Raw genomic sequence first — 26,122 nt, 5'->3', positions numbered from 1 at the left:
CTGAGAATTCGGATAGGGAAAATGTGCATCTAGAGAGCAGCAAATCCAAGGCAAAACATCCCATGCATAAATGGCTGTATGTGTGTTAAGTACCGTCAAGTTGCTTCTGACTCATGGTGACCCTATGAATCAATAGGGTTGCCAGGTCCCTTTTTGCAACTGGCTGTTTTTTGGGGGGGGGGTGGAGCCAGAGGAGGGCAGAGTTTAGGAAGGGGAGGGACTACAATGTAGTAGCGGCCATTGTCTCCAGGTGAACTGATCTCTATCGGCTGGAGATGAATTGTAATAGTAGGAGATCTCCTGCTGCTACCTGGAGATTGGCGACCCTACGAATCGACGTCCTCAAAAATGTCCTATCTTTGACAGCCTTGCTCAGATCTTGCCAATTGAGGGCTGTGGCTTCCTTTATTGCGACAATCCATCTCTTGTTGGGTCTTCCTCTTTTCCTGCTGCATGAGTGTGAATGAAGGAATAAAGTGCCGTCAAGTCGCAGCTGACTTATGGCGACCCCTTTTTTAGGGGGGGGGGGTTCATGGCAAGAGACTAACAGAGGTGGTTTGCCAGTGCCTTCCTCTGCACAGCAACCCTGGTCTTCCTTGGTGGTCTCCCATCCAAATACTAACCAGGGCTGACCCTGCTTAGCTTCTGAGATCTGAGGAGATCAGGCTAGCCTGGGCTGCATGAGTATACTGTGACTAAAAATTGGGAAAGTATAAAGCGTAGCCGGGTTTTTTTTTTAGGGGGAGTCCCAACCCCCGTGAAGTAGCCCTTGCATCTTGCCCTGAGTGGAAGCGAGTATTTATTTGTTTTCCAGACTATTTCTATCCCGCCTTCCTCTTCAGAAAGAAACGCTCAATGGGGGCTCCTCTGGAAGGCGCCGACCGTTAATTTCGGGGGGGGGGCTCCTTCCCCAGCGCCGCCCGCCAGGTGTCGCTCCAGCCCAGCGGACGCTCGGCGAACTAGGAAGAGGCGTGGCTACGCGCTGACGTCGCCGCGTGCCCCGGAGCGGGGAGGAGCCTCCGGAGCGGTGTTGACACCGGGAGCCGGCGGCGCTGCTTGGCCCGAGGCCGCCTCGTCCTCCTGCCGCCGCCACCACCACCATGTACCGGGCCCTGTACGGCTTCCGCTCGGCCGAGCCCAACTCCCTGGCCTTCGGCGCCGGCGAGGCCTTCCTGCTGCTGGAGCGCAGCAACCAGCATTGGTGGCTGGTGACCCGGGCGGGCTCCGGGGAGACGGGCTACGTGCCGGCTTCTTACCTGCAGCGCCTACAGGTCAGGCAGGGGGGCAAAAAGGCAGGCCAGGATTTGCCCGAGGGGGCGGCGGCGGCAGCAGCAGCAATGGCTGGGAAGTGCCCCTGCAGGCTCACGCCCTTCTCCTCTTCCGGGGGGGCGGGAGGGGTCGCACCAAGCGCTTCTCTCCCTCCTTTCTGGGCGAGGAGGTCAAGGTCCCGGGCCAGGAGACCTTAAGCACTCCCGGGGGGGGGGGCTCTGGCATCACGACGAAGGAAGGGAGGCAAGGACGGGCCCGCTTCACGCCTCCTGCTTTCCACCCCATTGCTGGGAAACTGAACGACACTGGCGCGCAGGCTGTCACCTGTGGTGAATACACGTGTTGATTGTTGCATAGGTGTCAAGGGCTGTCAAAGATAGGACATTTTGGAGGGCTTTCATTCATAGGGTCGCCCTGAGTCGGAAGCGACTTGACGGCACTTAACACACACACAAACAGGTGTCAAGGAGATGCCCCCTATAGAAGTGTGTAGTGCACATGTGCGTGTGGCTGTGTTTTTCACGCAACTCTTTTCAGGAGGGAAAAGTATCAAGTGTGGTGTGGCTCTCCGTTTGCTGTTTTGGAGTGTCTGGGTGCATGCCAGGCATGGATTGTGTGCCTTGTGGCATTCTTGAAGCTCAGTTCACAGTGGGTCGCCGCGTTAGTCTGTCTGCAGTAGTAGAAAAGGGCAAGAGTCCAGTAGCCCCTTAAAGACTAACAAGAATATTTTCTGGCAGGGTATGAGCTTTCGTGAGCCACAGCTCACTTCTTCAGATAAGTATCTGAAGAATTATCTAATAAGTATCTAATTTGGTATCTGAAGAAGTGAGCTGTGGCTCACGAAAGCTCATACCCTACCAGAAAATATTTTTGTTAGTCTTTGAAGCTCAGTGGCAGTATTCGTGGGAGCTAGATACCCTGCAGTCCTTCTGAGGCCAATATCTCTGATTTCACCAGTGTGTACCATGTGTCTCTGCATTAGGAGAAATGGGCTACTTGTCAGTCTTCGTGGGAGACTGTAACAAAGTAGGGTCAAAGGCAAGACTTGAGTGGCCTAAAAGTGATTGTGGGTGTAGGGGAACATCAAGAGTTACTGCAAGAGATTCACTTACCAATGACCCTGTACAGATACTTTTTGGGGCTGTCTTCGGTTTTCTTTTGTTGAAGTTTGTCATGCTTGCGCGTTAGGGGCTAGTTACTGCTTTCAGAATGCTTTTTGCTATAAGTATATGCGCATTAGGTGTACTGGTGGAGATAGGTTCATAGATAAGGAATGTGCATTCCAGTATATTGTCGAAGGCTTTCACGGTCAGAGTTCATTGGTTCTTGTAGGTTACACGGTTACACAGCCCGGATAACCTACAAGAACCAGTGCATTCCAGTATTTCTTCAGAGAGAAAGCATGCTGGGAAAGATTAATGGAGAAGGGAATAGTGTCCCAGATGAGGGGACGGGGAGGGTGGGGTAAAAGTGTAAATAAATAAATGTTGGTGCACACTGACATGGTGCCCCAGGGAACTCCGTGAAAGTGGTTGATCACCTGTTTAATGAGGTACTTATTTCCTATTCAAAAGTGTGGCTCTAATACTGGCAGGTGTAGACTGCCCAGACTACTTATGATATGTTCAGATATAAATAATGAGGAAAAACCTTGAACCCTGCCCCCACTGTGCAGCCTTCCCCAATCTCTGTGGCACCTGTTCCTCATGTGCAGAGTAAATTATTCATTGAAGTTCTGGAGGCCTCACTTCAAAAAGGATATGGACAGAATGGAGTGGATGCAGAGGAGAGTGAGAAGGATGATCAGAGGCCTGGAGACCAAGCCCTAGGAGGAAAGGCTGAGGGACTTGGGAATGTTTCATCTGGAGAAGAGGTTGAGATTGATTGCTCTCTTTAAGTATTTGAAAGGCTGTACTTTGAGGAGGGCAGGGAGCGGTTCCTGTTGGCAGCAGAGGATAAGACTCCTAATAATTAGTATAAATTATGGGCAGAAAGGTACAGACTGGATAGAACTGGTAGGACATTAGGAAGAAATGTTTTCACAATAGGAGTAGTTCAGCAGTGGAATTGGCTGCCTAGGTTGGTGGTGAGCTCCTCCTGTCTGGCAGTTTTTAAGCAGCAGCTGGACAAACACTTGTCAGGGATGCTCTAGGCTGATGCTGTGTTGGGCATGGGGTTGGACTACATGGCCTGTATGGCTCCTTCCAACTCCATGATTCTATGAAGTTGATATGTTATCACAGATGTAATGTAAATGCACCTGTAACACTGAGAAGCAAAAAAAGGAAGCAACAGCAACTTTTTGGAGAGGCCTTTTATGTTGGGTGATAGCAATTACAGGGTGCAGGGCTTATTAATTTATTTTGCTATATGCACAGGGTACACACCACAGTCAGATAGCTATTTGGAAAGTCTCTCTGAAGCTGGATTTCTTTAACTCTTAGGCCATTTATGCTTAGAAAGTTTGTGTTGTGTTAGAAAGTCTGAATTCTCAAAACTCTATGTATGGGAGCTTTTTGCCACAAAGATCTTCCAGGAGTACCTTGTGATCAATTATGCATCCCCAGCAAAATATGAGTCCCTCCCCTCTGACAATGCTGCTTTTTGATTGGCTGTAGAGTATTTTTTGGAAAATATCACCAGCCCCACAGCAGGATTTTTTCATTTGTAATTAACTGAGTGGCCATTTTACAGCTAAAGCAGAGATGATCTGGAACCCACCCCCCTTCCCCGAACCAATTTGTTTGGCTATCTCAATGTAGAGGTCATAAAAACAGAAAAACATTTGCAGGGTCATTTCCATTGCATCTTTCCATTGGTAATCACTCAAATGGAAAAAAAAGGCTTTCATGCTTGTAAGAGGATGTGTGTAAGGGAGTGGGGGAAATCAGCCTGGCTGTGTTCATTCCAAATCTCTGTAAACCCTCGCTGTAAAATTGTCCAAAGGGGGGATTCTTTTTCACTGAGCCGAGTATCCATTTAACAAACAAAGCGGAGAATCACACCCAGGACACAAGCCAGGCTTTTTGTTTGTTTGTTTGAAAGGTACATTTTAGCGATAAAATGCTAAATAAATAGACAAGAGCAGTCGCGGAAAAAACCCAGCGCTCCCTAGGCCGCCTCTCCTATTCAGGTATCTTGGTGGTCAGTTGTCCAAATTTGGGGGGGAAGGGGCAAGGAATGCTGTGTCTTTCCCTTGGCTGCTCTTGCTTCATTTCTATTTATTTAGCGTTTTATCACTAAAATGTACCTTTCAAACAAACAAAAAACCCAGGCTTGTGTCTGTGATTCTCTGCAACTGTTGGGTGTGATTCTCTGTGGGGGTGAGTAGCTGGGGAATGGTGGAGGGGACAGGGAGCACCGAGTCTTTGCCGTGGTACTGACCAAATAAGCTTCCTGCTTCCAGCTTCCTGCGCTTTCAAAAATTTAAATGGCATCAACGGGAAGATGTTGGATAGGGGCAGGACAAAAGAAAATGGGGGCATGAGGAGAGATACCCGAAGGAAAGACTGTTCATGAAAACGGCACCTATTTGCCTCGATTTGGGATCAAGGCAAACTTTAAATTTGTATTAGAACCGATTCCTGAAACCGAGGGACAAGTGCGAGGCAGCAGTGAAGCGAAGGTTGGAAAAATCAAGCACAATCCAAACGAAGCCCCGAAGCGGTCCCGTGGGGATCGCGAGGCTAAATACCCAAGCATAAATGGTCTTAGTGCACAGGAAAGTGGCATTGATGCAAGCCTTTTGCTAATGTGGAATAGAACCGCGCCAGGCTAATAACAGGCCTGTCCAACTACTGATGAGGGGTCCAGACGGCTAAGCCTGCAAAAATGTTGTAACAATAGTGGCAGTAATTATAGCTAAGTCAGACATGCTAGCAATTATGAAAAGTGAAAGAACAGATTGCTTCAGCCCAAATAGGAGTTGGAGTGATGAGTGAGAACCACCCTCCTCTCCCATTTGAGGGTATATTTAGAGGAAATTTTCTAGCAAAAGCATAAACACTAAAAAGAGAATTTGCTTTGGAATTAGCACAGTTTGGGTCAAAGTGTTTTCTAATGCCAGAGACTCGAAGCTGTGTCTGAAACAGTTGAGTAAAGAAACCATGCGTGTGTGTATAATAGTGATAATTTATACATTGGAGTGCTCAAACATTTGCATCCATGTTTTAGAGAGCATAAATATGCATGAACCTCTGTTATCCCTGTGCATTGACAGCCTTTCATGGTCAGACTTTCCTAGTAAAACGATTTTCTCCTTTGGATAATAGGCCCAGTTGTTGTCCACTTATTTAAAAATTAAAGTAAAAATGAAAAAGGTTCTTGTGTGATTTTAATTGTAAAGTACACCAATCTCTTTTTTTAACTTAAAATACATAGTATTTGTCTTGCTTTTCTGTATATCACCCCCTACCTTATTTTAAAGACCAGGTGAACACATGAACACATCAAGCTGTCTTATAATGAATCAGACCCTTGGTCCATCAAAGTCAACATTGTCTACTGAGACCGGCAGTGGCTCTCCAGGGTCTCAGGCTGAGGTCTTTCACATCACCTACTTGCCTAGTCCCTTTAGCTGGAGATGCTGGGGATTGAACCTGGGACCTTCTGCATGCTGAGCAGATGCTCTACCACTGAGCCACAGCCCCTCTCAAAATGACTGCCCCCTCCCCTTAAGGTCTCCAATGTTCTCTTCCCCAGCTTGGCCCAATTCTGCTTACCACCTGGATTTGTGTCCTCTCCATCTCTCAATTTCCTGCTTCTTTGGAACACAGATTGTGAGGCACCTGGTAATGGTCCATGTAGACATCTTTGTGCACAATGATTGCTTTAAAGGGTTTCCCCCAGGCTGTTATTGCTATTGGCTCTTTGGTGCCAGCTTTCCCCCCTCTTCATACTGTCTTCCAACTGCTACCACTAACATTCTGCATTTTAGCCCCCCACCCCCACCCCACCCCCACACTTTGAAACTGTGTAGCCTTGCTTCAGATAGCATTTTTGGAGCTAGTACATCCTCATTTAAGATCACAAGAGCAGCTGTATGGTATCAGGTCAATAGTCCATATAGCATGGCATTGTGTTTTACACTGTGGCTGCCCAGATGTTCTGGAAAGCTTACAAGCAGGGCACGGAGGCCAAAACCTCCCTCTGGTGCTGCCCCCCCCCCCAAAAGCACTGGTATTCAAACTGTGGCAGTTCTGCTTAATCATTGTGGCTAATAGCCATTAATGAATCTAATTTCCATGAATTTGTTTCATCCTCTATTAAAGCCATCTAAATGTATGGCTATCACTACATCTAATGGCAGCAGATTTCACAAGGCAAAAGGAGAAGAAGAATTGGTTTTTATAACCTGCTTTTCTCTGCCTTCAGGAGTCTTAAAGTAGCTTACAATCATGTTCCCTCCCACTCCCCACAGCAGGCACCTTGTGAGGTAGGTGAGGCTGAGAGAGTTCTGAGAGAACTGTGACTAGCCCAAGGTCACCCAGCAGGCTTCATGTGGTGGAGTGGGGAATCAAACCCGGTTCTCCAGAGTCCGCTGCTCTTAACCACTACACCACACTGGCAGACTTTCTGTGGGAGAAGAGCTTGCTTTATCTGTCCTGAATCGATTCCCCATCAACTTCATTGGGTGCCTGGAAGTTCTAGTATTGGGCCTGGGGAGTAAGTTTTCACTGTTGAATAGGCATAATTTTATAAACTACTATAGTTGCCTCTCCCCCATCTTTTCTCCAAACATAAAACCCCGCAGACTACTTTGTCTTTTCTTTTCAGGGAAGGTGCTTCCCTTTGGAACTTTGGTTACCCTTTTAAACACTTGATTTCAGTGCTGCATGCCCCTTTTGAGATACGGTGTCCAGAACTGTATACAGGATGCCAAATTCCAGCTGCACTGTGGAGCTATGCAAGAGCATTAGTTACCTTTTTAAAAAATCCCTGGCATGCATACATGGTAAAATCAAAGTGTAATTATTTTGCCATAGTGGGGAACTTTTATGTACCATGGAATTATCATTTCCCAGCTTCTATATTTCTGATTATCTACAAGGATACACACTTTCATTTCCGTGTTATTTGCTCTAAGCAAAGTCTGTATAACCTACACATAGGAATTAACTTTATTAAACAATGGGGTTTGCTTTTTGAGTAAACATGTTTGGAGTTTTGTATAGACTCTTGAGTTTTTGAGTCATGATGAAAAATCACACCACCTTGTTTACATTAATACTGTAGTATATGTGCCTCTAACTGCAGATGTTGTACGTTACACAATGTTCAGTGAAGATGCATGAAGAGCATGCATAAAGTCATGTTCTCATTAAACTAAGTTTTTTCACATCTGTCTTACAGCGAACATTTGCCTAGACCCTATTCTTGTGATTGACATTTATTTACTTCATTTATACCCCACTTTTCTCCCCAGTGGAGACCCAAAGTGGCTTACAACATTCTCCTATCCTCGTTTTTATCCTCACAACAACCCTATGAGGTAGGTTAGGCTGAGGGAGAGTGACTGGCCAAAGATAAGCTTCAGTAGCAGAGTGGGGATTTACACCTTAATCTCCCAGATCCTAGTCTGCCATTCTAACCACTACACCATCCTGCCTGTCCTGTCACATTGCATCAAAGACGCCTAGTTCTTTTCTTAACTTTGCCTGATGCATGGTGGAGTATACGTGCTGTGATTTGTGGTGAGGGGGCTGCCTACATTCATAGTGGCAGGTTCCCCATTGATCTCCACCCAGATGTCAACGCTTGTATTGAGAAACTGTGAGCTTTGATTTCTCTTGCATCGAGGGTATAGACATGTTTCAAAGGTAATAATTAACTGTGGCTTATGAGCAGCTGCCAAACTTTGAAACTGGTTTATAATCTGCACCTTAGCCAAGCTGTTTTGGTGTTACATCTGAATCATATCATAGTCTTCATAGAAGAGCCTTTTAATATGCTTATGTGAGTAGTAACGGTAGACTTTTCTAAAGTTTTGAGCTCCAGGTAGGCTTGTGAATTATGGAATTGCCCTGACCTGAATGGCCCAGGCTAGCCCAATCTCAGAAGCTAATCAGAGCCATCCCCAGTTAGTACTTGGATGGGAGACTTTCAAGGAAGTCCACAGTTGCTACACAGAGGCAGGGAATGACAAACCTCCTCTGTTCGTCTCTTGCCTTGATAACCCTAAAGCAGGGGTGTCTAAACTTTTTTCAAAGAGAGCCAGATTTGATGAGGTGAACATGCATGAGGGCCGACCATTTTGCCTGACATTCTTAATTAATTTAATTAAATGCAAATTAACTATTTTATGCAAAGTTTATTGCAAATGGCATACTTATTATGCCCATAACCACAGACTGCACCACAAAAACCATGGCTACATTCCTTCCTTTCCCCAAAGCCCCTTTCAGCTCACCGGACGCCCCCTAGCTTCTAAATCTCCAACCTTCCTTCTGTAGGGAGGGAGCAGGAACTCTTCCCCCCCCCTTGCTCATGTGCCTCTCTGGGACTGTCAACAATCTCCCTTCAACCATGCTGGGGGTATTCTGTCCTCCCCTCATCTGAGCCAGGAAATAAACTGGTTTTCATTCTCCTACTGAGGCTCCAGCGTCTTGATTTGTGGGTTATTTCCTTCCATCATCGGGTAGGCAGGACCAATTCTTTTGACTTCCTGTCTCCCCCTGGTGGGAAATAGCCTGCAAAACCCCAGATCCGTCCTGCCTCAGAAGGGTACGCAGGTCGTAAGCATAGCTCTGTGCTTGCTCAGCTTAAGTTAGCCTTTCAGGTTTTCTACCGTAGCTCCTTATCGATTTGTGTTTTTTGTCTGTTTGTTTGTAATATCCTACTGTTTGGGTGTTCCCTCCCTCCCTTATTGCCGTCCCTCGTTTCCCTTGTGAGATTGAGTGAATAGGAGCCCCGGTGTTAATCCTGGAGATTCCTATGGCAAACGCCTCAGAGGAGAGGGAGGATGGCCTCCTCTCAGTCTCGGACTACCAGCTGGTCCAGCCTACTCCGAAGAAGTCCGAGACGCCCACTCCCAATGCCCACAATGTTGGTGCTTTAGGGGGTAGGGATTTGGAAGGCTCAGCGCAGAGTGCGGATGATGCGCCTAAAAAAAAAAAAAGGCACGAGAAGCCGCGGCGGCTCTTTGAAAAGTCGCAACGAGCTTACACGGCGTAAAAAGAAAGCGCTGTCACAGAGTGGGGGGGCATGTCGAGAGCCAGGGAAAAGGATCCCGTCTACTCGCTGCATGCCGACGGCGAAGAAGGCACAACTCCCACGGTTTTCCTGACGGCAACTCCGGGCTTTCCATCTGGAATCGGTAATGTTCAGCCACTGGTCCCGGGGGCAGGTGGCCATTTTACCTCCTTCTTCCCGGTGGGCGGCCATTTTCCCTCCTCCTTACCGACGACAGGAGTACAGGCTTCTACTGCCTTTCCAAAGGGGGGCGCCCATTTTCCCGCCACTTATTTGCCAGTGCCAGCACAACCCCCACCATTTCCTTCAATGACGGGGGGGGGGCAATTCTCTCCCTCTGCTCCTAGGGCAGCTGCCCCAGTGCTTACCAGGGAGGAGGCAGATGAGTGGATTAATATAGCCTTGCAAAGACAGTGGCAGGCTTTTCATGCATACTTAATGAGAATTCCCCCTCAGGGACCGGTTGAGTCAGCAACTTCCTCGTCTACCAGATCCCATTCCGTTGAGAGTGGGCAGGTTACAGGCCCTGGGGGAGGTCCTTCTACCAGTTCACAATGGCCTACCAAGGCAGCACTAAAACAATCTACTGATCTTAATATTGCTGGCACTAGCTCCCACACTTCCTCCCTCAATACTGATGTGTTTGACTCCGTGGACGAGTCAGGCCCTGTGGAGGAGTCACAGAGCCGCCTATTCAGTGGGGAGGATTATCAGGCCCTCCTGGCAAAGGCTATATTAGCTTTGGACCTGAATGAAGAGGCCTCCTCTACAGAGGACTCTAATTCTAAACTGAAACAGGAAGTGCCTGAATGCTTTCCTAGAAAGCAGCCATGTCATAATTCAGTACCATTCCCAGAGTTTTTTCTCAGAGCCATTCAAGAGGAGTGGACCAGTCCTGCGTCCAATAAGCAGACGCCTCAGTCCATCAAAACACTTTACACCCTCGCTCCTTTTGAAAGTACCTCTTGTGGATGCACCAGTGGTGGATTTGCAGTCCCCTGGCCTTGCGCCTGAGGACGGCATGGGATCCCTGAGGGATCAATTGGATCGAAAGGCTGAGTCTTTAAGCAGAAGGGCCCACGAGAACGCAGCATTAGCTATACAGGCCAATGCTACTACATCAATATTTGCAGGAGCCTCCTTCCTTTGGGTAAAGAAGCTCATCCAGTTGATTGCTTCAGAACATCATAGAATAGTGGGAGGATTAGAAAGGGTCCAGGACGCCATCACCCTAATAGCTGATGCCTCTCTGGACTCCATGTCCTTTACAGCACGATCCATGGCATCGGTAACCTCCATAAGAAGGGCACTGTAGCTCAGAGCCTGGCCAGCGGAATTTAAGGCAAAAACAAACTTAATGGCCTACCCCATTCAGGAAGGGTGCCTGTTTAGAGAGAAATTAGATAAAATATTAGTGGAGACGAAGGATAAAAAGCAGGCCTTGCCTAAACAATTTAAAAAGGAACCACGAGTCCCTGGTTTCCAAACCTTTCGTGCCCCACGAGCAACAAACAGGTATCGATCTGACTTCAGAAGGGGATTGTGGAACGCTTCACGACCCTTCCGTAGGGGGGGCAAGTTTACCAGACCTCAGAACCAACCGACCCGGTCGGACAGAGGTGACAAATTCCCAAAGAATAATCCCCAATGACTCCCATCTGTCTCCAGTGGGGGCAGATTTTCTTTTCTTCAGTGCCAGGTGGACCACCTCACAACCAGACCACTGGGTCTCTCAGATCATATCCAGGGGTTACCTCCTGGAATTCACATCTCTACCAAGGGATCACTTCTTAAGATCTCCCATGCCACACAGGGCAGAGAAACATTCCAGAACATTAAAGGCCATTCAACATCTATTGTCTATTAGGGCCATAGAACAGGTCCCTGCCCTCGAAAGGGGCCTCCATATTTTTTACAGTCCCCAAAAAGAACGGGAACTGGCGAGCCATCCTTAACTTACAATATCTAAACAGGCGGATGGCTCGAAAGCACTTTGTATGGAAACGGTGAAGTCAGTAGTGGATTCACTGCTCCCAGGCACCTTTATGATGGCAGTGGACCTGACAGAGGCGTACCTACACATACCTATACACCCTTCACACAGACGCTTCCTCAGGTTCACCTATGGACAAGACCATTTTCAATTTCGGGCCCTCCCCTTTGGGTTGACATCCAAGACCCTAGTGACAATCATTGCCACTCTCAGACAGGTGGGCGTCCAGGTACACCCGTACCTGGGCGATATCCTGATCTGTGTTCAATCAGAACACCAGTCCATACACCACACAGCAAGGGTGGTTCACGTTCTTCAGGAACATGGATTCTTAATCAATTTTCAAAAGAGCTCTCTCATACCCTCTCAGTCAATGTTACACCTGGCGGTCAGAATAGATTCCTCTCTCAATGCCCTATCACTGTCCCAGGAACGCATTCAGAAACTAATCAGTGTCTTTTCATCCTTAGCCAGAACAAGGAAAGCCGGGGTAATGTCCCTAGCGAAGTTGCTGGGATTAATGATGGCCTGTATAGCGGTCGTTCCCTGGGCCAGATTCCACTCCAGGCCTCTGCAGTGGCTGATTTGACCGTACCAGAGGGACATCGCAAAGAAAAGGAACAGATCCATTTCCCTATCCTCAGAGACTCGGAGGAGTCTTCGATGATGGACTGATCGAAGGAACCTGGTCAGGCACACCTTCTATATACACGGGGAGCCCACACAAGTGATCACAGACACCAGTCTGGAGGGTTGGGGAGCCACCTTGGCCACCAACTCTACCCAGGGACGATGGTCCACAGAGGAGACATCGTTACATATCAATGTACTGGAACTGAGGGCGGTACGGCTTGCCCTCCGAGCCTTCGCCCCACTCCTCAGGGGGTTGCATGTCCAGATAAGAACGGACAATATAGTAACCAAGGCTTACATAAAGGGGGGGGGGTCCCGATCCTCTGCTCTGCATCGGGAAGCTGTGCAGATTTTTACCTGGGCCCAGTCAAACCTTCAGTTGATTCGGCCAGAACATATCAAGGGAGCTCTGAATGTGCAGGCGGACCATCTAAGCCGCCAGTTTGCAGATGAAGGAGAATGGTACTTAGACCATGCGGCCTTCTCTCAGATTACAACCGTCTTCGGAGCTCCCTTAGTAGACTTGTTCGCCTCCGCAGAAAATTGCAGAGTAGGAAGGGTTTTCTCGAGGTTTTACCACCGGCAGCAGAGGGCATAGACGCCCTTCTGAGTCCTTGGCCCGGGGGACTTCTGTACGCTTTCCCCCCTGCTGTCCATTCTTCCCAAGGTTCTAAGGAAGAATGGGCCGAAGTCATCTTGGTGGCCCCCTGCTGGCCACACTGGCCTTGGTTCGCGGCTCTTCGTCAGATGTCATGCCAGGAACCTTGGGCTATTCCAACCCATTGGGGAACATTGCGCCAGGGCCACTGGTGCATTCAGATCCTCACTGGTTCTCCTTGACCGCTTGGCGCTTGAACGGCAATCTCGCCTAGTTAGGGGCTACTCAAAGGAGGTAGTGATCACCATCTTAGTGGCTTGCAGACCCTCCACTTGACTCATATACAATGCGTCGTGGAAAGCATTTGTCCGATGGGCCAGATGGAAGAAGGTAGACCCACTCCGTCCGGGCATTCAGAGGGTACTGATTTTTTCTTTACAGGAAGGCCTACAGCTTAAACTCTTAGCCTCAACCTTAAGGAGACAGATAGCAGCGGTGGCCACAGTTATTCCAGAACTGGATAGGGTACCTATTTCCAGGCACCAGCACGTCATCTCCTTTTTTAAAGGGTATCTCTCAGACTCAACCACCGGTTATACACCGTTTTCCCTCATGGAACCTCAATTTGGTCCTTAGAGCCCTCACAAAGGCTTCCTTCGAGCCCATATGTACCATAGACATGAAGTTCCTTCAGATGACGGTCCTTTTCCAGATTGCAATCACGTCTGTGCGACGGGTTTCCGAAATCAGAGCTCTGTCCATTCGTGAAGGTTTATGTACCTTCTAGAAGGACAAAGTGGTTCTGATACCAGACCCTACCTTTACTCGAAAGATAAGTTCTCCCTTTCACAGGTCGCAGGAAATCAACCTACCTTCCTTTTGTCCTAAGCCATCAGGATCAAAGGAACAGGCCTGGCTTACCTTAGATTTACGTAGGGCTCTACATATATACATAGACAGAACCGCTGACATCTGTCAGACTGATTATATGTTTATTGGTATCAGCAATCCCAGTAAGGGCAAAAGGATGTCGGCAGCATCTATTAGTCATACCCTTAGTCTCTGCATCATACAGGCATATAAGGCCTAGGGAGTTATAGCACCACAGGGAATAACTGCTCACTCCCTGCGTAGCGTGGCCTCATCAGCGGCCTTCGATAGACAGACCCCGGTTGAAGAAATTTGCAAAGCCGCTACCGGGGCATCTATTTCTACCTTCGTTAAACATTATAGGGTTAACACGTGGGCATCGGCTCAAGTGGCCTTTGGCCGTAGAGTTCTTCAGCACGTGGTGGAATAGGGTGCTCTACCCACCCAGTTGGGAGCTCTTGGAGGTCCCACAAATCAAGACGCTGGAGCCTCAGTAGGAGAATGGAGCATTGTTTACTCACCGTGAATGCTCCTTCTCTCCTGAGGCGAAGGCGTCTTGCCCACCCGGCACAGGTTAGAATTCTTAGTTAAGGCGGAAGCGTTAAGGTCAAGGTTCTGGAAAGTTTTTCGAGTTAGGTTCCTGAGATGACCGTTTTCAACCAGTTCAGTCCTCCTTGGTCTTATTACTGTGGTTGTTGTCGTCAATTATGTTTACATGTTTTTTATCAAGGAGCTTCATTCCTGTTGATAGCTAGGCAAGACTGTAACTGAGGTTTTGCAGGCTATTTCCCACCAGGGGGAGACAGGAAGTCAAAAGAATTGGTCCTGCCTACCTGATGATGGAAGGAAATAACCCACAAATCAAGACGCCTTCGCCTCAGGAGAGAAGGAGCATTCACGGTGAGTAAACAATGCTCCATTCTCATGGAGTCCAAGATTCAAACACTCTGATATCTCCCGTGCAGGGAGGAATGTGGAGTTTTTCTCCCCATGAGAGCCAGTGTGGTGTAGTGGTTAAAGAGCGGTGGTTTGGAGAGGTGGAGTCTGATCTGGAGAACCGGGTCTGATTCCCCCACTCCTCCACATGAGCGGTGGAGGCTAATCTGGTGAGCTGGATTTGTTTCTCCCGCTCCTACACACGAAGCCAGCTGGGTGACCTTGGGCTAGTCACAGCTCTCTTAGCCTTACCTACCTCACAGGGTATCTGTCGTGGGGAGGGGAAGGGGAGGGCGATTGTAAGCCACCCATAAGTGGTAGAGAAAGTGGGCATATAAAAACCAACTCTTCCCTTCTTCTTTCCTTCTGACCTCTTTGCTCTCTGCTCGGGGCTTTGACCTCTGGAATGAACACGGGTGTCCTCTGCAGACTCGGCCCCGTCTGAACGCGCCTCATTTCCAAACACGATACATGCCAGGAGTCATTTATTTCCCCCACCCCATCCCTTCTTTCGAAGCAGCCACTTGCCTTGGAGAGAACCTGCTGAGGGGGGTCTGACTCCAAACACTCCCTGCCCCCAAATCCAGCCCCCTCTCCCCCCTGCCTTTCCTTGACCTTTAATCCCCCCACTCAAGACCCATCCAGTCTCTCCCCTCCTCCCTCCCACCCACCCCGCAAATCTGGATCCCTCGCGAGGCCTCCGCAATGCAGGGAAGGGGCTGCATCTCCCCCCACAGCCTTCTGCAGAGAGGAAGGAGGAGAGCCAGACGGAGCAGCCCCCCCCCACTCCCAGGCTTTTCGGTGTTTGTGTGTGGGGGTGTCTTTCCTCTCCCGGATTGGGGCCAGCCTCTGACCTCCCTTGCATTTCCCTTCCCCCCCGCCACCTTTCCCCCCCTCTAGTCCCCCGCACCCATCCTCAGGATCCCCCTTGACCCACTCGGGAGGAGCTGCTGCTGCTTTTCCATGTTTCAGAACAACAAAGGCCGTGTCCCCACGCACGGGCTCTGGGTAGGAAGGAAGTGGCCTCTCTAGGGTTTCAGACTCGCTGGCCTTCATTCCGGGGGGTGGGGCTGAGAAAGCCAATCGAGGCGACCCTCCACCCAAGCGTCACCCCCTCGGTCGGGGATGCAAAGCACAGGCGCAGCCCCCACGCACTCCCTTTTCTCTCTCTGCAAAACAGGCTGGGGGGCCGTATTAAACAGGCCTGGGGGCCGCAATTGGCCCCCGGGCCGGACTTTGGACATGACTGCCCTAAAGGGTCGCCATAAGTCAGCTCTGACTTGACGGCCCTTTCCACTACCAGATTGGAGTTATTTAAGGCTTATGTATGGTGTTCAGAGGCAGAACTTATTTATATTATACAGGTTCTGTGTTATTTGTGTGTTTGGTATGGCTTTAAGTGGGTGGCTTTTATATTCATAGAGAGAATTAGGAAAACAATGATGAGTGGGCCTTCCATAATTCCTTGGGGAGATGCAAACTTTCTCTCTGACCCTGCCTAGTATGAAGCTGAGTTCCAACTTAGTCCATACTAATGTATGCAATATATAATCTCCCCCCCCCCACACACACACACACAAAAAACTTGTTAGGATTCACAGAATCAGTGCACCAAAGTTGTTTTTAGCAAGCCTCTAGTAATTTTCACCATGAACATTAATTTCTGGGTTCATTTCTGATTATCTCTTCGCAGGCTACTGCCTAGTGGACCATCTTTAATCATTTTCTTTTGGTCTAGAGATATTCTGAGTTGTATTTTGAGAGTATTGCCTTGTTGGAACAGGATGAAGGAACACTTAACAGTTTAGCTGTGCTTCTGATGAGTTGTTGTCCAGGATGGTTGTCTACAGTGAATGTCTCTAGTATGAATGTCATCACAAGCCAAAATAACTTTTTTACACATTCATTTTCAGCAATCCAGCACATGGTTCACTCTGAGTTGTTCAATTATATAGATACTTATTGTTAATTGGCTTACTGTTGTAGCTAGTTAATTCCGTCATGCCTGTGTACCTTGTGGGCCTGAAGACATTTCTCCCAGGAGTCCTTTCTGATAAGAATGTAAAGTGGAATTTGTTTGACCTAAATGTAAAATCCTGGATTTCAGGTTAATTAACCACTGGCTTAAAGCAGATGTCGTCACTGTCATACATGCCATGGTAACATTGAGATTGGACTGCAGTGATGTTTTCTATGTGGGGCTGCCTTTAGAGATGGTCCAGGAACTTCAACTAGTTCAGAAATGTGGCAGTCAAAATGTTAGCAGAAGCTTCCACAATTGACATGTGACACCAAATTTTGTATCAACTGTGTTGGCTTTCAATCTTTTCCAGTCTGAAGACAAAGTTTTGATGTTTAGAGCCCTAAATGGCTTGGGTCCAAAATACCTAAAGGACGTCTTCCATCCACATATACTTGCCCGTTATCTGAGATCCTCTGAGGATGTGCAGCTTACGTTATTCTCTCCTCCTCTTTATCTGCACAACAACACTGTGAGGTAGGTTAGGCAGAAAATATGTGACTGGTCCAAAATCATCCAGTGAGCTTCAACAGCAAGATGGGGATTCAGACCTGGGTTACCCAGACCCTACTCTGTGCAAAGGGAAACTATGAGCCATAGTAGTTGCAATTTCTAAATAAGTAATTAAATTTAAGGCAACATGTAATCTTTTAGGTATCAGACCTAATTTAGCAATAGTATCTTCAATTTGAGTGAAATCTCATAATCTAAGCTTGGTGTTAATAAGGCTGCTGTCATTTCCCAAAAATTTTGGCTTGTTCATGTAACCACTATGTATGAAAAAAAAATCTGGATGGAAGGATTTACAGTACCTACACAAACCAGCAGAAGTCTTATATAGTTTAGCTAATCTCTGTGATGTAAGATGTCATTGATAGACCATCTTCATTATGTTTAAATAAAAGGCATACTGAAAAAGAAGATCCACGGTGTGTGTGTACACACACATACATTTCTAAACATTTGAATTCCAAATAGCCCAGATCCTTATTCCATTTCACTTAGAATTTTTGCCTAGTGTTAGCATTCATGTTTAGCAATGTTATCTGTGCTTAGCAACGTTTTTATTTGTGTTTGTTTATTTAAAGTTTCCCTTCCTATATCATCATTTCCTTCAAGTCTCCCCATTAAGAGTTTTGGTGGTTGGGAACCTCTTCATCTGTAAATACTCACAGGTATACCTTGCTTCAGATATACATGGTGAGAACCCACAAGGGGGGATTAGAATGAAGCTAACTTCTCTGGAATTATGTTAAATGAATTCTTTAAAACAAGAAACAAAACCTTTATACATCTGAAATCATGCCATTTAGAAGGCTTTCACAGCTTCTCCATAGTATTAAAGGGACTTATAAAATAATAGTGGGAAGTGAAATTCAGTATGCACTTACATGTATAGGACATTTTATGGCTTTTGGGGGGGGGGATAGACCTGTAGATAATTGGGTTCAGGATTGTTGTGTAAGTGGGTGTGACTTGGTTTTTCACTTGACTATTTAGAACTAAAGGAGGCAGGTGCATCTCTTGCCATGTGAGAATGCTCTGAGCAAGTGACTTAGTGTGACTGAGGGCCCCTTAAGTGTGTGCATGTAAGAACTTTGGAAGCGGTGCATCTCAGGAATAAAGTAGTTTGCAGAGCCTTTTTAATTTCCCAGTTTGCCTCTGTTGCTTCCAGTTTGGAGATTAATAGTTTAGTTTTGTTTGCTGTTAATGAATCAGACATGTCATTAGAACATTTAGAAATGGACCAGATCTTTTTGACAAAAGACTCGCTTCAAAGTATTAGGAACTGTTAGCACCTGCCATCTCTTTATTTAATAAGGATAATGCTGATAATTAATGGCAAAAAGCTAAGAGGTAGATTTATGCTGCCATTCTCGCTGCAAGAACATTGTGCCTAATGATAAATGTCAGTGGATGAGCAGGACTGAGAGAAAGAGTGTGAGCCTTTCGCCAGTGAGAGTCACTGTTGCAAAAAAATAGCTCCACATCCAGCTTCATTAATAATGCAGTCAGGTTCCAGGTAAGCTCCACACTCTCCAAGAACTATAGCCAAAGGAAGAAACCCTCCCTTCACTGGTACAACTTCCCAGTGGGAGTGATGAAGCAAGTTCCCAGCTGCTCAGTTGAGATAACATTATTTAAAGTGAGATCCCTGACTTAAATTCAAGTGGTATACCTGCCATTGCATGTCACCTGCACATTTTTGAAAAATTTAACCTTCAGGCTCCTCCTTCAGGCATTGGTTTTGCTAGGAAAAATGATCAGCATTCTTTATTAAATTCTTCGCTTACAAACCTGCATTTTGCATTTTGCCAAAAAAAAAAAAAATGCTCTGGTTTAGCATTGTGCTGTATAATACTTAAATTTTCTCCCATTGGGCCTGGGAGTGTTTCTGTGGAGCTACGGAATCCAGTATCTTTGGGTGTCCATAGAATTTCATTGTTGACTTTGTTGCAGAGGACAGTTGAGAAATTTTAGGACAGTGTCCTTTGAAGGCTTGAATGAATGATTGAATGCAACTCCCAGTATGTGAGATTCCATGCCTTGTGCACCTAATTATCCCTTTTCTACTGCTCCTGTTTCCTTTCCTTACACATGACTGTACTCTTTCTTCTCTTTGCTTTTCTCTTGCATTACTCTCTGCCACCTATTAAGGCTTTCTAAGCATGAAACTTAAAAATCAGAATAATACATCTAAACAATTGCATTTTCCATCTGGATCATTCTGAATTTATTTTGCTGATGATCAGGGTCTGACTAATCACTGTATTTGTAATTGAAGAAGTGAGCAGTGATCCGGGGTACTTTTTTTAGCCTTCTGCTGTGGCTTGAGTCATCTTAGGCAACTGTGTAGTATTGTACTGACTAGTGCACCTGCCCTTGTGCATGCAGTTGTGGACATTGACTTGGAAGTGTGCATGCTGATAAATGGATAGGGCTTTCCATCCCAACACTGGTTCTATAAAATAACTATACTTAATTCCCAGTACAGCTTCTAAGTTGCACAGTTGTATAATTTGGACTTGTGTTTGAAGTAGAGTATGCATGGTCATCTTCTTATGATAACAGCAGCTGCCTGGATACTGTGATAAGAGTGCAGAGGAGGCTTCAGAGGAGGATGGGGGTTTGTTGGAAAGGATGTGCCCATTACATCTGTCCTTGGTATGAGGCTGACAGTGTACCTGTCCTCCAGTGGCATCTGTTTCAATGTGAAAACTACTTGCCAACCACAAGTTCTACTGGCCTCTTTCCCGAAAAATGGGCCAGGTGCCACAGTTGGGAACAGAACTCAGAAGAGCCACAGCTGGCATGTCAGAGAGGCACGTGTGGCTCCCAAACCACTGAGTGAGCATCAGTGTATAAGATGTGAGTGGTATGTGAGAGGACACACAGCTGTCATAATGCTGCTGCATTTCCCTAGCAGTGAAGATTAAAGGTTAGATTATGAAGAAGTGACTGTGTTTCTCTGATCTGGATTGTGTGCCAGAGTGCTGTGACAGCATCAGTAGGGTAAGCAGGTTATCACACTGCTGTTTACCCAGGAAGAGTTGCTCTGTGCCCCAGGCAAGTGACAAATTACATGGCTGCAGTAGTGATCATCAGGCGCACTGACTGAGAAGACATTCCAGTAGAGAAGTCTTGGTGACATCTAAGCATGCTTAGACATAAATGGGTCAGATTAGACCAACCTCATCGGATCACGGAAGCTAAGCTTGGTCAGCCCTTGTTTGTACTTGGATGGGGGATCACCAAGGAATTCCAGGGTTGCTGTGCTGAGGTAGGCAATGGCAAACCACCTCTTGCCTTGAAACCCCTACAGGGTCACCATAAGTGGGCTGTGATTTGACACAACTTTCCTCCACCACCATTTTTGGGACTTCAACTGCATATGTCCTAGTAAAGTGTTCTAGTGTTAATCCTATCATATATTTGCCACATATATGGAGTAGCTTTGCAAACACAATAACAGTCTGGTAAATTATCAGTTGTTTAGCTTTAGTAATACTGGCAGAATTTAATGTAAGCAAACCTTTTGTGTCTAGAGTGTTTGCCAAATTGTTTGGACATAGGATTTTATGATAACCCCCTTGGAGGGAACAATGGAGCTAACAGGTGCAGCAGCTGAGAAGCAAGATGATTTAATTAATTGCCTGGAGTTATTGAGAGAGCATAAATAAATGCTGCTAATAGCATAATGCAAGACAGATGTTGTGGCACCAAAATCGGCCCAAGAACAGCACAGCTGAGTAAACGGGGGATTGCCAGTTGTTGGAAGATTGCAATGTGCAAGAGTGATATTTCAGTAGGTTGTGAACAGCAGAAAAGTATGGTGACTACAATGAAGGTTTTCATCTGAGGCAGAGGATAATTTATAGCAGAAGATCGAAGTTTTATATGAAGTAGTAAAAAAATTCAATTTAAAAGCCTCCTCAAGAGAAAGGGGTTTATTCTTTATGTTGAGGAAGTGAATTGTTGCTGAATAGGAAGGAAAGCCCAGTGTAACAAATGAGGGTTGGGTTAAACGGTCCATATGTTACCTTAACAGTGAAACATGTAATCACTTAATGGGCATCTGGCTGTGTTCCAAGTTCCAGCTTTTAATCTTTGAAGGTTTGAGTTGTACTATAGCTGCACAGGATCCCAGTTTGCATCCATGCAAAGATGGCTATGGGAGGGGTGTTGGTTCAGTTTCTTGGCTGCTGAGAGCAAGTGGAGAAAAAGGGCATTCTCATCCGCTGTTGTTTGTGGTATTTTTCCCCACTGCCTTCAGGAACTGAGGTAAAGAAAAGGCTGGTTCAGCTGTCGTAGTAGTTTTTTTATTCAGTCAGGGGGAAAGGCCGGTGAGATCTTTTTTGAAATGTTGGGATTCGTTTTATACGTGGAGCAGTCCCATAAGCAGGAAACTGCAACCCGTCAGCATGGGCAGAGCTCCATATAAAAGGCTGCTTACCGGTATACTCCTTGACAGGTCAGATGGATTTTAACCATGCCATTGCAATGCCACCAGAACAGCAGTTTGCCTTGGCAGAGTTAATATGAAATCCATGAAGAGCTGCTCTCATAAACAGCTCACTAATTGCAGTTCTGCAGTTGCTTTAAAATGGCCAACCGCAGAAGTGGAATTTCTTTCTAGTAGGTCAATGAAACGTTTCTCTCATAACAAATTCATAGAGCATTTCATACAGCTGGTTGTAGATTTGGTAATACTCAGAGTTCTCTGAGTAAAACTGACCTGGATGGCCCATGAAAACCCTGTCTCGTTAGAGCTGAGAAGCTAAGCAGAGTCAGCCCTAGTTTGTACTTGGATGGGAGACCACCAAGGAAGTCCAGGGTTGCTACTCAGAGGCAAGCAATGTCAAGCCACCTATGATTGTCTCTTGCCTCAAAAACCCTACGGGGTCACCATAAGTTGGCTGTGACTTGACAGCGCTTCCCACCACCTCTCTGAATAAAATTACAGTGCCATCCTAAGCAGGGTTACACCCTTCTGTGTGCCGAAGTCAGTGGACTTAGAAGAGTTGTTAGTGTTTAAAATGCCACTGTCTGGTTTTCAGAGGAATTTGAAAAGCAAGGGGCAAAATTACATTTGAGAATGAGTGTAAAGTGAAAAGGGGAAGAGTTATCATCTAAATATGGAGCCATGAGAGGCAAGATATACTAGTAATAAATTTAGTGCATGGGAGTGATATTAATGGAGTCTTCTCCAAAAGAGCAATGAGTGGGAGAATCAAAAAAATTACAGTAGTGGAACCACAGTTGACAGAACTGAAAGTTTGGGCAGGAAGATACAGGAAGTGTACAGCAGAAGGGCAGGGCACCAAAGTCTCCTGCCAGACTTTGAGGAAAAGCACTAAGAGAGTTCTGACGCAAACCTGATACTTAAAACAAAAAGTGGTTAAGGCAGATCAGAAGTAGCTATTTGCAGCAATAGATGCTTGTTTTTGACATTTGAGCAGCTGACCAAATTACTTCAGTCATCTGTGTCTTTCTGCCAAGTGTTGGAGTCTGCCACACGTGAAAATGTGTGATATAATGGCTGCCTTTACCCATTTATAGTCATGGCCCCATTTGATCTTGGCTGCTAGATGTATCTGTCATAAATTCTTATCAATCATGATGGATGTGGATGGCCATATTATCTGCAGTCCTTTGTCATGTCTCTGGCTGCAGTCTGTGCAGTGGTGAGTTTTGAAAGTGATGCTTTGAGAGGGCATTCAGTATTTTCAACGGATTGTAGTGGAATTGATGTACAGAGAGGAGAGGGAGGGACTTCACAACCCTCTGTGTGTGTTAACCCTCTGTGTGTGTTAAGTGCTGTCAAGTAGCTTCTAACTTATGGTGACTATGAATTGATGACCTCCAAAACATCCTATCATTAACAGCCTTGCGCAGTTCTTGCAAACTGATGGCCATAGCTTCCTTTATTGAGTTAATCCATCTCCTGTTGGGTCTTCCTCTGTTCCTTCTCCCTTCCACTTTTCCTAGCATTATTGTCTTTTCCGGTGACTGTTGTGTTCTCATCATGTGACCAGTATATGAGAGCTTCAGTTTAGTCATTTTAGCTTCTAGGGAGAGGCCAGGCTTGATTTGATCTGGAACCCACTTATTTTTCTTTTTGGCGGTCCATGGTATCTGTAAAACTCTCGTCCAACACCACAGCTTTCTTCATTGTCCAACTTTCACACCCATACATAGTAATGGGGAATACTATTGCATGAATTATCCTGTTCACCAGCGACACATCCTTCCACTTAAATATTTTCTAGCTCATTCATGGCTGCCTTTCCCAGTCTCAATCTCCTTCTGATTTCTTGGTTGCAGTCTCCCTTTTGGTTGATGATGGAGCCAAGGATCAGAAAGTCTTGAACAATTTCCTCATTGTCAATCTTGAAACAGCATAATTCCTCAGTAGTCACTACTTTTGTCTTCTTGATGTTCAGCTGTAATCCTGCTTTGGCACTTTCTGCTTTAATCTTCATCTGTAGTTGCTTTTTCATTAATTTCCGCCAGCAATGTGATGTCATCTACATATTTCAAATTGTTACAGTTCCTTCCACAAATTTTCACTCCACTTTCATCTAAATCTAATCCAGCTTTCCTTATGATATGTTCTGCATATTATAGCAATAGGGAGATAAAATACATCCTTGTTTGACTCCTGTGCTAATGGGAAACCATTTTGTTTCTCCATATTCTTTTATCAGTACCCTCTTGTCCAGAGTATAGGTTGCACATCAAAACAATGAAATTTTGTGGTACACCCATTTCATTTAAAACCAACTGTAATTTTTCATGATCCACACAGTCAAAAGCTTTGCTGCAATCTATAAAACAAAAGGAGTTGTCTTCTGAAATTCTCTCATATGCTCCAGTAACCAGTATAAATTTGCAATATGATCTCTAGTGCCTCTTCCTTGTCTGAATCCAGCTTGAACACCAGGCATTTCTCGTTCCATTATGGAGACTGTCTGTGTTGCAAGATTTTGAGCATCACTTTACTTGCATGAGAAATTAATGCGAGGTCTGATAGTCGCTGCAGTTTTTGATGTCTCCGTTTTTTTCAGAATTGGGATGTCAATGGAGCGTTTCCAGTCTGTGGGCTATTGTAGTTTTCTATATTTTTTGGCATATTCTTAACATTTTGATGGACTCTATTGATATCCCATCAACTCCAGTTGATTTGTTTCTCCCAATTGCTTTAAGTGCAACTTTCATGTCACTTTCTAAAACTTGCAGGTTTTTCTTCAAAGATTCTTCTTTGAAGGAATCTGTCATCCTTTACTCTCTTCTTCAATGTATTGTTCCCATCTTCCTTTATTTTGTCCTGTTCAGTTAATGTATTTCCATGTTGCTCTTACAGTGCTTTAAATTTCCCTTTGATTTCTTGGATCTTATGGAACAGATCTCTTGTTCTTCCTTTTTTGCTCTCTGATTTCTTTACACTGGTTATTGAAATCAGTCTCTTTGCCGGGACATGTGAGTGGCTGGAACGCTGCATTTAAACTTCTGATTCTGTTTCTGTCACCTTTTGCTTCTGTTTCTTGTCAGTCTTTAGCCATTTTAAGAATGTCCTCAGTCATCCATCGAGGCTTTTCATTTGTTTCGGCTACAAGAATAGTCGTTGCTAATTCTTTCTTGATAAGATCTCTGGTTCCAACCCATAGTTCTTCTGGTTCATGCTCACTTAAACTTAGTAATGCAAATCTGTTCTTTACATGGTCTTTAAACTCTTTAGGAATGTTGTTTAGATTTTAACCCCCAGCCACTCCTTATCTTTTGACCATGGCTAGAGATCAGGATCACTGTGTCTGCATTGGGGCTAAAGTAAAATGGCGAAGGGGAATGGAAGTTTCACTTTGTTTTTGACTAGTCAAAACGTACAGTTTTCCAGGCTGGGGATATGATTTTTAATTGTCTAGGTTTACTCTTGTGTGATTAATAGGTTATTTTAAGCCATGTACAGTGGAATTAATATCCCCTCCCTCAGTGGACTCAAAGGATTTTTGTGACAAAAGACATGCCACTGTGAATCCCATTTTAAAAGGAGCTAGCCGCTTTAGTTTATTAGTATAATTTTAAGTCTTTTCTTCAGAGAAAATGAAATCATTGCCCATGGATTATAGCAGTGTTTGTAGCTTCTGCCTTGCTCTGATCTCTCTGCCTTAATCAAAGCCTCTGAGGATCCAGCTCAGCTCTGACAGCTCTATTATACTTGTTAAAACCTCTGTTGCTTTTTAGTGCTGGGGGGGGGATTAAATTTTTCTCAGTGGCCATACACTGGGTTGGGAAGACAAGGCTGAGAACGGACCCTTTCACATCTAGGAGGCTGAGAGCCTGCCCCCTTCTTCTTTGATCCTACAGTTAGGGAAAGAGCTATGAGTGGAATTAGTCTGATGTCTTAATATAATACATTTTGGAGGACTTTCATTCATAGGGTCGCTATGAGTCAGAAGCGACTTGACGACACTTAACACACACACACTTAATATAATAAATGTTTTAGAGGTATGTTATTTTGTAGACCTCCCTATTAATTTCTGCATGATGCTCTAAAGTCACATCTTTTGACTTGGAGTCCTGAATAAAATTTTGTCCAAAGGCAAATTTGATATTGTCGAGTTTTAATGAGATAATTGGTAAGGGTACTTTCATGCATGCTGAATAATGCACTTTCAATCTGCTTTCAGTGTACTTTGCAGCTGGATTTTACTGTGTGAGTGGTAAAATCCATTTGCAAATGATCGTTAAAGTGCATTGAAAGTGTATTATTCAGCATGTCTGAAAGCGGTTATATTCTTTTATTATGGCTAAAGGAACTAGATATATATACTTCTCATCTTATACATTTCTGTTATTGTAATGGATGCTCCTTCTTGTACTCTGAGGTCATCCAAGGGGCCTTTGTTAGGGGAAGCCCCACTTGTACAGGTGTGTCTGGTGGAAGTCCTGTGCAAAGGCTGTTGTACCCCTAGATTGCGTAATTCTCACCCCCAGGAACTTCATGTAGCCCCCTTTATATAGACATTCTGACATCAGCCTAATATCAGTTACCAGAGTCTTTTGTGTAGTGTCGTATCTGGTTTTGTTTTATTTTGTGGTGTTGAGTTGT

At 45.5% G+C, this 26,122-nt stretch overlaps 1 protein-coding gene across 1 annotated transcript in view; it reads left to right on the top strand.

The window, feature by feature from the left end:
* Positions 1-1,100: 1,100 nt before the first annotated feature.
* Positions 1,101-26,122, top strand: part of NCKIPSD (NCK interacting protein with SH3 domain) — a 116,691-nt gene continuing 91,669 nt past the window's right edge. Inside the window, exon 1 of the mRNA XM_056852820.1 lies at positions 1,101-1,271. Within this exon, the coding sequence (XP_056708798.1) occupies positions 1,101-1,271 (171 nt within the window). The remainder of the gene's footprint in view (positions 1,272-26,122) is intronic.

Source organism: Euleptes europaea, chromosome 1 (genome assembly GCF_029931775.1).
Source record: "Euleptes europaea isolate rEulEur1 chromosome 1, rEulEur1.hap1, whole genome shotgun sequence".
Lineage (NCBI taxonomy): Eukaryota > Metazoa > Chordata > Lepidosauria > Squamata > Sphaerodactylidae > Euleptes > Euleptes europaea.
Note: the sequence above shows the minus strand (reverse complement) of the source record. Positions and strands in the feature narration are given on the sequence as shown.